Raw genomic sequence first — 12,999 nt, 5'->3', positions numbered from 1 at the left:
CCGTGTCAATAGCTGATGCAAGAGTGGCACTGTAGAAAGCAGTGGCAGTGTCTGTGTCATGGAGTGAGGATATGGATGCCAGTGGTAGGATAGAGTCAGACAGTGTGTGGGAGTCTAGGTGCGCAAGGTTTCTGTGGGGGTGCGCATGTTGCTGGACATGGGTGACCAGTGAGGAGAACAGGTATGAGAAAGTGAGCAGATGGTGGTCGGATAGAGGGAGATGGGAGGTGGTGAACTTAGATAGAGAGCAGAGACGGGTGAAGACCAGGTCTAGGGTATGTCAGTCTGTGTGGGTGGCTGTGGAGGACCACTGAGTAAGTCCAAAAGATGAAGTAAGGGACAGAAGTTTGGAGGCTGTTGACTGAGGGGTATCAGTGGGGATGTTGAAGTCACCCATGATGATGGTGGGAATGTCAGCAGAGAGAAAGTGAATAAGCCAGGTGGAGAATTGGTCAGTAAAGGCAGTGGCTGGGCCTGGAGGTCGGTTTATGACGGCCACTTGGAGGTTGGAGGGAGAGTAGATGCGAACAGAGAGGACTTCAAAAGAGGGGAGGATAAGGGAGGGTAGAGGTGGGATTGGGTTAAAGGTGCAGTTAGAAGAAAGGAGAAGACCCACTCCTCCACCATGTCTGTTGCCGGGGCGAGGGGTGTGGGTGAAGTGGAGGCCACTTTAACACAGCGCAGCAGGGGAGGCGGTGTCAGAGGGTGTTAGCCATGTTTCTGTGAGGCCAAGGAAGGCAAGATTGTACTGTAAATCACTTGCGGATCTGCAGCGTTTCTGCACAGCAAAAAACGCTGCGGATCCGCAGGAAATCCGCAACGTGTGCACATAGCCTAAAAGACTCCTGTCCACAGACTCAATAATTCAGTCAGACTCTAACCTCTACAACATGGGCAAGACCAAAGAGCTTTCTAAGGATGTCAGGGACAAGCAAGGGATCAAATACTTATTTCCCCCACTCTATAGACATGTATGATCAGATCTATTGTATAAATATTCACACCAACGGGTAGAGACTTGTCCACCAAAATGTATTTTCAGAATTTTCTGGTTAATATTGCAAACTTATTTCTTCACTTCACAAATGTGGAACTTGAGCTAAGTGCACGGAAGAATCAAGGGGGCTTAAACTTTTCTCAGTATCTTACTGGCATCTTGATCATATTTTTGTAAAAGTGAATTACAGCAGAAAAGCTTTTAACAGGCACATAAAGTGTGTTGATAATATAATGCGCTAATCAATATATTATTTTGTACTTGCATAATTTAATTTAAGACATAATTGTTGAAATGGATTGAGAGGATCTGTTCACTTAAAGGGGTAGTCCAATATTTTTATTTTGATGACGTAACCAAAAAGTGAGTGGATCTAACAGCTGGCAACTTGACAGATCAGATTTATCATCACCTCCGGTGACAGCTAGATGCAAACACTATACATAGCAAAATGTGGTGTTTTCTGGGAGCTCCGTACACTGTTTAGTGGGGGCTCTCAGGTCCAGAGATCACTTCCTATACTCTTCCATAGGAGCTGAACTGCAGTGTCCGGCAGCAGCCATGATTGAGTGTACGGAGCGGTGGAGCTCCATTCTGTACACTGATCACATCTGGCTGTCGTTGGGTCAGCTATCAGTGGGGTTGTCAGGTGTCGGACGTACATTAATCTCATATTGATGACCTGTACTTTGAATAGGTTATCATCAATAAAAAGTATTAGACCAGAAAGACCAGAAATGAACCATGGACAAGAGCAAAGGTGTTTTTTGGAAAGAAAATATACATGAACATAGAAGCATATACTGTACATATGGATTTTCAAGGAGAACAAGCAAGACCCTGAGGATGGGAAACAGTTCAGGCATTTACAACCTTAGTGTTTGTGCACATGGCCATATTTTCGGTTCAAGTACGACCAATGTTATTATATGGGGCTTTGCACATGTCCCATTTTTTCCTCGGGCCAACCCGATCTGAGGAAAAAAAATTGCAGCATGCCCAAGTTGGTTGCCAGATCGCACTTGGCCATGCAAGTCAATGAGTCTATGCAAAACATCGGACTGCACTTGGATGACATCTGAGTGCAGTCCAATTTTCACAGACTGACAGAATGGAGAAGATGGAGACTTTTTTTCTCCATCTTCTCCTTATTCGAGAAAATCATATAACACTGTCATCAGACTCTGAACAGAGTGTTATTAGCTTATGCTAATATTATTATATAATTATATAATTAATTATATAATTATATTAATATAATTATTATATAATATAATAATATATTATTATTCGGCCTAATTTTCTGGGATGAGAAAAATACTGTCATTCGGCCTTAGTAAATTTTACCTATACCACCATGTCCTACATCACTAGATTCAGCCATGTCTAAAAAACTAATTGTAAATAATAATATTATACTAATATTTTGCAATCATGTAATATCTTTTGTAAAATCAGGGTAAACTAGTTCTGCTTCTTATTTTACCTTTTCTTGCCATAAAAGCTAAATCTCACAACAGATATACGTATATATATATATATATATATATATATATATATATATATATATATATATATATATATTACACTTTTTGGGTAACTAACAGATTATATCTGGTCTTTTAGGAGTGAACATTATAGATTTGGACCGTTCACTTGAAACTTCACCTCTATCTACCACATTGGAAGACCGCTAGAATATCAGCAGCTATTATATTACTTCTGTAAGCAGACGATACCTTCCAACAGAGAATACTGTGACCTCTCCTGGATGTGGCTTTCCCTTGCTGTCCTTTGATCGGCCCATACGGTGTAACAGACTTCTCTTCTTCCGTGTACAGTGAATACAGGGGGCTTGAGTGGATCCAAGATGTACTGTGTGGTGATGAGGAGGTCCGGCATCCTGACTTTCACGATGTGGACATAAACTAGTAAAATGCAGATAACAAAGAAATATGACCCATCGGTTCTCAGCAATTGACTCATTTAGACGAACCAATAATCGGGAACAAGTGCTTGGTAGAATGTTTGTTTGGTAATTATCAGCTTATGAAAGCAAACTATAAAAGTGCAGAACTCTTATTTATTGGTTGATTGGACCATTCATTTAGGTAACAAAAAATTATTCTCTGCAGCACATCCTCCTGTGAGAACTAGAGGTGTGCTGCCGAGAACAATGATATTCTATGTGTACAGAACAATCACAATGATAGAATTTGAGTTAGCATGTCTAAACACGCTAGTAAACGACCACTGATATGCTGGCATGGGCCCTTGCCCTAAACTTCAAGACATTACTATGGGTTGGGACAAGAAAAACTTAACCTGGAATTCCCCCCAGCCCGTATCCTAAAATACTTCAAATCCCCTCTTAATATTCTCCTTTCTATCATTCCATGGCATCTTGTATTGAGAGATGAGATTAAGAGAAGGAGAGAAAGGAAAACTCAGCTACACGTCAGACCGGCCACTCTCATTTTAACGAACCCCAAACTGGTCGTAAGGCGCCTGATTGCAGAAAGGGCTCTTCTTCCTCGCAACTCTGTCTGCAACAGCTCTAAGCCATGGCCCTAAAAGACAGTAAGTACCACCCTATGAGAAGGAACTGAAAAAAATGAATCCCTGTGTTCACTGCAAGGCCATTTGTCCAACAATGAGTCAAAACTTGCCATTCAGTAATGATGGTTATCGAACAACCCACTGCTGGAGTCCTCTCTCCAAGGGCTCAAAGTAGTAATCTGTCTATGGTCCGTACATGAACTATAATTCAAATATGAAACATCACTTTTAAAATTGTGGAAGAAAACAGGAATTCTTCCATCGTGATCTGCCCTTGAAACTCAACTCAAACTCAACTCAACTGCAAGTTCATTTTCTGCCTATTAATAGTCTTTGCCTCAAAGCTCCATAGTCCAGCAATGACCATGTCTAAAATAATACTCTTAACAATATTGCCTCGTGCTGGGAAAAGGAAATGTTAGGACGAATCCCGTGTTGTGCTTACGGCAACTGCAATAATACAGGATTTTCAATGCAAGGCTAAAAACCTTTGTAGGTAACTTTTTTTCATGATTTATTTATTGGGTTGGGTTTTGAGTAATTCTTCAAAAAAGAAAACAAAAATCACTAAAAGGAAATCGTTTCTGAAAGGCTACATTGTGAAGCTTTATAGATCTTTGGCTTTGTCCTGGATAAACATGACACAAAGTAAGTAGCATAAAGGAAAAGTGATATTTGAATATTTGGGCAACCACTGAAAACAACTGCATGCTGAGCCGTGCTGAACTAATGTAAGGGCCAACCGCTTTATAAGGTGTGTGGACACCCTACGTTCTTCATGCTGTTTTTTGGCTTACACTATACTGGAAAATTCCATTTGTTGAACATTGATCCAAATCTTTCAGACATTTCTGGAATATTCAGAAACCAGTTAGCATATAAATGTCTTCGAGGCAAATACCTAATTTAATAACCTGGATTCAAAATACTTAACAATCTACTGGTGTTAAACACCCAAACACATCCCCACTGTTCCTCTGACAAAAAAAAAATGTTGCAGTTCCGAGAACCCATCTGAAATATTATTGTCTTTGAGCATTCTCACACTCAGCTTCAACATGGTGGAAATCACTGAGTGTGTGAGGCTCCATCATGGACACATTTAAAAAAGGAGGTATTTCTTAAAGGAGTATACCCATAATTGAAAGTTATCCTCTATCCATAGGACCCACTCATTGCTGGGGCTCCGGCTCTTGACAGTGGGGCTCTGCAGATGGAGCGGAGGTGTTCATACTCTACCTCCACACCATTCATTGTCAATGGACATGTGGAGAAAGCTGTGAAAATTACTCAACTATTTCCGTCAGTCCCATATGCCATAAAAATGGCAGCTCCGTTCTGATATTACCTCTACTAATTCTATGATATGTATATTGCTTTGATTCCTAGAATAGAAAAGTAATATAGAAATAATTCAATAATAATTAATTAATTAAAGCGCCAGTCTAGCACTTTGTTTTTTTTATTTCACAACTAGAGTGGTATAACTCATGCATGTTCCTTGCCCATAGCAGAATGCTTACTAGCTGCCATCTTCTTCTGCTCTCAGAGTCGCTCTAGTCTTCTTCTGCTGTTGTAACCTGCCGGATCACTCTAGTGTTTGTTGGGCAAGCCGGAGGTCACTTCTTAATGTAACTCTATGGGGGCAAGACCGAAGTCAGAACAAGGCTCACAAACACTTGTACTGACTCAGTAAGAAGCTGCGCTCACAAGATGGCTGTACTGGAGCGGCCCCGGGAAGAGCAGAAGACAGCAACTGTAAAGTATTTTACTGGGGAACATGCATTAGTGATACCACTCCGGCTGTAAAACTAAAAAAAAAAAATGCTGGAGTGGTGTCTTTTAGTCACGTTTAGAATTACTAGTTAGGACACAGAAGATTTTCTTCCAACCACCTCATTCACATGTGTCATCCTTATTTCTCCATGAATTTGACAAGGGACTCCACTTTCTTATTTCTTATTGTACAGGTTTAATACATCACCCCATGCTGGCAAAACCAGGTTGCAAATCAGAACACAACGAATGGGCACCTATAGCATAAATACGGTATCTTCTGACAGAATATAACAAAATAATGTAATGTAGCATTCAAAGATTCACCACTACTCATTTTAGGATGTGTGAAGCCAAGAGGAACGATAAGAAGAGTCCCATCTGTAACATGTCATGGACGCTGTTCTACACTTTGGTACAAAGGACTTTTGTCATTTTCAGATCTGCACCTGACAGCGACTGAAAACCTGTAATAAGGCAGATCAAATGTTCTCTAGATATCTGTCATAGATTGGCATTTGTCCTGCTTGTTTGCGTCACAGTCAGGACAAAATGGTCTTTATCAGATTTTTGGCTGCACAACATTCCTATTGTATGGCCAGCTTCAGCTAGGCTATTCAATGTGATCAGTCGGGGTCTGACGGCTGTGGCCCCATGATCCGGAGAACAAGTGAGTCCCACAGCCTCTTATTCTCCTGATTAGTGCAAGTACCATAGGCTCGGCAAGCACCAACCACATATTAGTGCTCAATATACTAATGTCCAGGATAAGCCATAAGTCTGATTTCTCCAAAAAGTCCCTTCAATGAAAAATTTATCATGTAACCTTAGCAACTCTCATTGCAATTATTTTCTGACGTCCTCGTGCAACCTCTTGCTAAATCAACATCCATCTAGGTTAATTTGCCGTTATACCTGAATCAAAGCCAGAGCATAATTTATCTAATTAGACAAAGGGACAGATGGAAGAGACTAAACAGGATGTTACTTATTTTGTGTAGCTCAAAGTTAAAGGGGATGTGTAAAAAAATGACATTGATTAAATTAGGTTTTAGCTGAAATGTATTTTTTAAAATATGTTGACCATTATGACTACAAATAATGATCCTGTGTTCTGTACAGAAGTGGAAGTATAAGTATAGTATCAGGTCTAGTAACCAGTGCAAAAACTGCAGGATTTTTGTTTCTTCAGCCCTGAGATTATAATAAACTAGATGCTGGCCCGATTCTAACGCATCGGGTATTCTAGAATATGTATGTCCACGTAGTATATTGCCCAGCCACGTAGTATATTGCCCAGTTACATAGTATATAATAATAATAATAATAATAATTTTTATTTATATAGCGCCAACATATTCCGCAGCACTTTACAATTAAGCGGGGACATATACAGACAATAAATTCAGTACAAGTTAAGACAATTTAAAAATGTAAACAGTGACATTAGGGGTGAGGTCCCTGCTCGCAAGCTTACAATCTACAAGGAAATGGGGGGACACAATAGGTGAAAAGTGCTTGTTATTTCTGGTCTGGAAATTATAATAAATAGGGATTTTCATATAAAGCTGCATGATCCGGTCATCAGCTCGTGTGTTTAAGTGCAATAGTCAAGTATCAAGTGCAGTTATCATGTGCATGGAGGGTGTGGAGACAGATGAATAGTAGGGTGCAGATTCAGAGTACTATTTGGAAGGAGGGAACAGGACAAAGTTAGTTGTATATTGCCCAGCCACGTAGTATATTGCCCAGTGACGTAGTATATTGCCCAGCCACGTAGTATATTGCCCAGTGACGTAGTATACAGCACAGAGCCACGTAGTATATTGCACAACCCATGTAGTATATTGCCCAGCTACGTAGTATATTGCCCAGACACGTATGACACAGATTAAAAAAATAAAAGATAAACATATACTCACCTTCCGCAGGCGCGTTGTAGCTCTGTCGCCTAGCTCTGTCGCCTGTGTGGGGTGCAGGCGGCAGCTTCCGGTCCCAGGGTGTGATGACGTCGCGGTCACATGAGCGTGTCGCGGTCACATGACCGTGACGTCACGGCAGGTCCTTGTCGCGCAGGACCTGTGATGATGTCGCGGTCACATGACCGTGTAGCGAACACATGACCGTGACGTCACGGCAGGTCCTTTCCGCGCAGGACTTGTGATGACTTGTGAATTCCGTTCTCGGGCTCCCTCCTGTGGTCATGAGTGGTACTGTGTGAGTTTGTTCTTGGGCTCCCTCTGGTGGCCTTTAGCGATATTGCTGGGCTCAGCTGCTTCATTTCCTTCTATGCTGGGCCTATTTAACTCACCTGGACCTTCATTTGTTGCCTGCTGTCGGTGTATTCAGTCCTGATTCTCAGCTCTCCTGAATATTCCTTGTGACCAGTCTCCTGCTGGAGAAGCTAAGTTTGCTTGTTCATTTTGCTCATTATTTCCTTGAAAACGTTTCTCAGTATATGATGAGTTCAGTCCAGCTTGCTTTTATGTGATTTTTTGCTTGCTGGTCAGTTCTGGGGTGCAGAGTGCGCCCCTCACATCGTGAGTCGGTGTGGGGGTTCTTGTATTCTCTGCGTGGTTTATTTTTGATAGTTTTTGTACTGACCGCACAGATTCCTATCTATTTTCTGTCTATCTTGTGTTAGCGGGCCTCATTTGCTAAACCTGTTTCATTTTTACATTTGTATTTTCCCCTTAACTCACCGTTATTATTTGTGGGGGGCTGTCTATAACTTTGGGGTTATTTCTCTGAGGCAAGTGAGGTCTTTGCTTTCTCTCTAGGGGCAGTCAGTTTCTCAGGCTGTGAAGAGGCGTCTAGGTTTTAGGTAACGCTCCACGGCTGCCTTTAGTGTGTTGGATAGGATCAGGATTGCGGTCAGTATAGCTTCCACATCCCCAGAACTTGTCCTAACATTCTGGTTATATGTATCAGGTCAGTTTTGAGATCCTACCACCGGATCATAACAGTACAGCAGGCCGCAAAGTGTTAATGCAGCAGAAGAGGGAGAAGAGAAATCCTGAAGTCATTTTTTTTTCTTCTCTGCACTGTGTTTAGCCTCTCTCCTCCCCTTAATCTCTGGGTGGTTCTGAACTCAGCTGCAGATATGGACATTCAGAGTCTGTCTTCTAGTGTGGATCATCTCACTGCAAGGGTACAGGGCATTCAGGATTATGTAGTCCGCAGTCCTATGTCAGAGCCTAAAATACCAATTCCTGAGCTGTTCTCCGGAGATAGATCTAGGTTTTTGAACTTTAAGAATAATTGTAAGTTATTCCTTTCTCTGAGACCTCGCTCCTCTGGTGATTCTGTTCAGCAAGTTAAAATTGTTATTTCTTTGTTACGTGGTGACCCTCAAGATTGGGCATTCTCTCTGGCGCCAGGAGATCCTGCATTGCTAAATCTGGATGCATTTTTTCTGGTGCTTGGAGTGCTTTATGAGGAACCTAATCTGGTAGACCAAGCAGAGAAGGTTTTGCTGGCTCTCTCTCAGGGTCAAGATGAAGCAGAGGTTTACTGTCAGAAGTTTAGGAAGTGGTCTGTGCTCACTCAATGGAATGAGTGCGCCCTGGCGGCGATTTTCAGAAAGGGTCTTTCTGAAGCCCTTAAAGATGTTATGGTGGGGTTCCCCACGCCTGCGGGTCTGAATGAGTCAATGTCTTTGGCCATTCAGATTGATCGGCGTTTGCGGGAGCACAAACCTGTGCACCATCTGGCGGTATTTTCTGAGCAGAAACCTGAGTCTATGCAATGCGACAGGATTCTGACCAGAGTTGAACGGCAAAACCTCAGACGTCAGAATGGGTTGTGCTTTTACTGTGGTGATTCTACTCATGTTATCTCAGAGTGTTCTAGGCGCACAAAAAGGTTCGCCAAGTCTGTCACCATTGGTACTGTACAACCTAAATTCATTTTGTCTGTTACTTTGATTTGCTCTCTGCCATCCTACTCAGTTATGGCCTTTGTGGATTCAGGTGCCGCCCTGCATTTGATGGATTTGTCATTTGCCAGGCGCTGTGGTTTTATCTTGGAGCCTTTACAATTCCCTATCCCACTAAAGGGAATTGATGCTACGCCATTGGCCAAGAATAAACCTCAGTACTGGACCCAAGTGACCATGTGCATGGCTCCTGCACATCAGGAGGTGATTCGCTTTCTTGTGCTACATAATTTGCATGATGTTGTAGTGTTGGGTCTGCCATGGCTGCACGCTCATAATCCAGTCCTGGATTGGAAAGCAATGTTTGTGTCAAGTTGGGGTTGCCAGGGAATTCATGGCAATGCTCCTTTGGTGTCAATTGCTTCTTCTACTCCTTCTGAAGTCCCTGAATTTTTGTCGGACTACCAGGATGTATTTGATGAGCCCAAATCCAGTGCCCTACCTCCTCATAGGGATTGTGATTGTGCTATAAATCTGATTCCTGGTAGTAAGTTCCCTAAGGGACGACTTTTTAATTTATCTGTACCAGAACATGCCGCTATGCGGAGTTATATAAAGGAGTCCTTGGAGAAGGGGCATATTCGCCCGTCCTCGTCCCCTTTTGGTGCGGGGTTCTTTTTGTGGCCAAGAAGGATGGTTCTCTGAGACCCTGTATTGATTATCGCCTTCTAAATAACATCACGGTCAAATTTCAGTACCCCTTGCCACTGTTGTCCGATCTGTTTGCCCGGATTAGGGGGGCCAGTTGGTTCACCAAGATAGATCTTCGAGGAGCGTATATTCTTGTGCGCATAAAGCAGGGCAATGAATGGAAAACAGCATTTAATACGCCCGAAGGCCATTTTGAGTACTTGGTGATGCCTTTTGGGCTTTCTAATGCCCCCTCTGTGTTTCAGTCCTTCATGCATGACATCTTCCGAGAGTATCTTGGTAGATTTATGATTGTGTACCTGGATGATATTTTGGTCTTTTCTGATGATTGGGAGTCTCATGTGAAGCAGGTCAGGATGGTATTTCAGGTCCTGCGTGCCAATGCCTTGTTTGTGAAGGGCTCTAAATGTCTCTTCGGAGTCCAGAAGGTTTCCTTTTTGGGCTTTATTTTTTCTCCTTCTACTATTGAGATGGATCCAGTCAAGGTCCAGGCTATTTATGACTGGACTCAACCTACATCTGTGAAGAGTCTTCAGAAGTTCTTGGGTTTTGCTAATTTTTAACGTCGCTTCATCATTAATTTTTCTAGTGTGGTTAAGCCTTTGACGGATTTGACCAAGAAGGGTTCTGATGTGACAAATTGGTCTCCTGCGGCCGTGGAGGCCTTTCAGGAGCTGAAACGTCAATTTTCTTCGGCTCCTGTCTTGCGCCAGCCCGATGTCTCTCTTCCCTTTCAGGTCGAGGTTGATGCTTCTGAGATTGGAGCAGGGGCTGTCTTGTCGCAGAGAAGCTCTGATGGCTCTGTGATGAGACCATGTGCTTTCTTTTCAAGAAAGTTTTCGCCTGCCGAGCGGAATTATGATGTTGGTAATCGTGAGTTGTTGGCAATGAAGTGGGCATTTGAGGAGTGGCGACATTGGCTTGAGGGGGCCAAGCATCGTGTGGTGGTCTTGACGGATCACAAGAATTTGACTTATCTCGAGTCTGACAAAAGGTTGAATCCGAGACAGGCTCGATGGTCGCTGTTTTTCTCTCGTTTCAATTTCGTGGTTTCATATCTTCCGGGTTCGAAAAACGTGAAGGCTGATGCCCTTTCTAGGAGTTTTGTACCTGACTCCCCGGAAGTTTCTGAACCGACTGGTGTCCTCAAAGAGGGGGTGATTTTGTCTGCCATCTCTCCTGATCTGCGACGGGTGTTGCAGGAGTTTCAGGCCAATAGACCTGACCGTTGTCCACCGGAGAGACTGTTTGTCCCGGACAGATGGACCAGTAGAGTTATTTCCGAGGTTCATTCTTCGGTGTTGGCGGGTCATCCTGGGATTTTTGGTACTAGGGATTTGGTGGCGAGGTCCTTTTGGTGGCCTTCCTTGTCACGGGATGTGCGTTCCTTTGTGCAGTCCTGTGGGATTTGTGCTCGGGCCAAGCCTTGCTGTTCTTGTGCCAGTGGATTGCTTTTGCCTTTGCCTGTCCCGAAGAGGCCTTGGACGCATATTTCCATGGATTTTATTTCGGATCCTCCTGTCTCTCAGAGGATGTCTGTCATCTGGGTGGTTTGTGATCATTTTTCTAAAATGGTCCATTTGGTACCTTTGCCTAAGCTGCCTTCCTCCTCCGATTTGGTGCCACTATTTTTTCAGAATGTGGTTCGTTTACATGGTATTCCGGAGAACATTGTGTCTGACAGAGGATTCCAGTTTGTGTCCAGATATTGGCGGTCCTTTTGTGCTAAGATGGGCATTGAATTGTCTTTTTCGTCGGCCTTCCATCCTCAGACGAATGGCCAAACCAAACGAACTAATCAGACCTTGGAAACTTATTTGAGATGTTTTGTTTCTGCTGATCAGGATGATTGGGTGACTTTTTTGCCATTGGCTGAGTTCGCCCTCAATAATCGGGCTAGTTCTGCTACTTTGGTTTCACCTTTCTTTTGCAATTCTGGTTTTCATCCTCGTTTTTCCTCGGGTCAGGTTGAGCCCTCTGACTGTCCTGGGGTGGATTCTGTGGTGGATAGGTTGCAGCAGATTTGGAACCATGTGGTGGACAATTTGACGTTGTCCCAAGAGAAGGCTCAGCGCTTTGCTAACCGCCATCGCTGTGTGGGTCCCCGACTTCGTGTGGGGGATTTGGTGTGGTTGTCTTCTCGTTATGTCCCGATGAAGGTTTCCTCTCCTAAGTTCAAGCCTCGTTTCATCGGTCCTTATAAGATTTTGGAAATCCTCAACCCTGTGTCATTTCGTTTGGACCTCCCAACATCGTTTGCCATTCATAATGTGTTCCATAGGTCATTGTTGCGGAGATATGTGGTGCCTGTGGTCCCTTCTGTTGATCATCCTGCTCCTGTCTTGGTCGAGGGGGAGTTGGAGTATGTGGTGGAGAAGATCTTGGATTCTCGTATTTCGAGACGGAAGCTTCAGTACTTAGTTAAATGGAAGGGCTATGGTCAGGAGGATAATTCCTGGGTTGTCGCCTCCGATGTCCATGCGGCCGATTTGGTTCGTGCCTTTCATTCGGCTCGTCCTGATCGGCCTGGGAGCTCTGGTGAGGGTTCGGTGACCCCTCCTCAAGGGGGGGTACTGTTGTGAATTCCGTTCTCGGGCTCCCTCCTGTGGTCATGAGTGGTACAGTGTGAGTTTGTTCTTGGGCTCCCTCTGGTGGCCTTTAGCGATATTGCTGGGCTCAGCTGCTTCATTTCCTTCTATGCTGGGCCTATTTAACTCACCTGGACCTTCATTTGTTGCCTGCTGTTGGTGTATTCAGTCCTGATTCTCAGCTCTCCTGAATATTCCTTGTGACCAGTCTCCTGCTGGAGAAGCTAAGTTTGCTTGTTCATTTTGCTCATTATTTCCTTGAAAACGTTTCTCAGTATATGATGAGTTCAGTCCAGCTTGCTTTTATGTGATTTTTTTGCTTGCTGGTTAGTTCTGGGGTGCAGAGTGCGCCCCTCACATCGTGAGTCGGTGTGGGGGTTCTTGTATTCTCTGCGTGGTTTATTTTTGATAGTTTTTGTACTGACCGCACAGATTCCTATCTATTTTCTGTCTATCTAGTGTTAGCGGGCCTCATTTGCTAAACCTGTTTC

The 12,999-nt window shown here is 43.5% G+C and overlaps 1 protein-coding gene across 4 annotated transcripts in view; it reads right to left on the bottom strand.

Annotated features, from left to right (window-relative positions):
* Positions 1–12,999, bottom strand: part of RELL2 (RELT like 2) — a 149,347-nt gene that overhangs the window by 18,053 nt on the left and 118,295 nt on the right. For all 4 annotated transcript variants that reach the window (XR_013215885.1, XM_077266267.1, XM_077266266.1 and 1 more), the window contains exon 5: positions 2,737–2,925. Coding sequence is in view for 3 of the 4 variants with exons in the window: in XM_077266267.1 (XP_077122382.1) it covers positions 2,737–2,925 (189 nt within the window). In the remaining variant the exon portion in view is untranslated. The remainder of the gene's footprint in view (positions 1–2,736; positions 2,926–12,999) is intronic.

The sequence above is a fragment of the Ranitomeya variabilis genome, chromosome 5 (assembly GCF_051348905.1).
Source record: "Ranitomeya variabilis isolate aRanVar5 chromosome 5, aRanVar5.hap1, whole genome shotgun sequence".
NCBI lineage: Eukaryota > Metazoa > Chordata > Amphibia > Anura > Dendrobatidae > Ranitomeya > Ranitomeya variabilis.
Note: the sequence above shows the minus strand (reverse complement) of the source record. Positions and strands in the feature narration are given on the sequence as shown.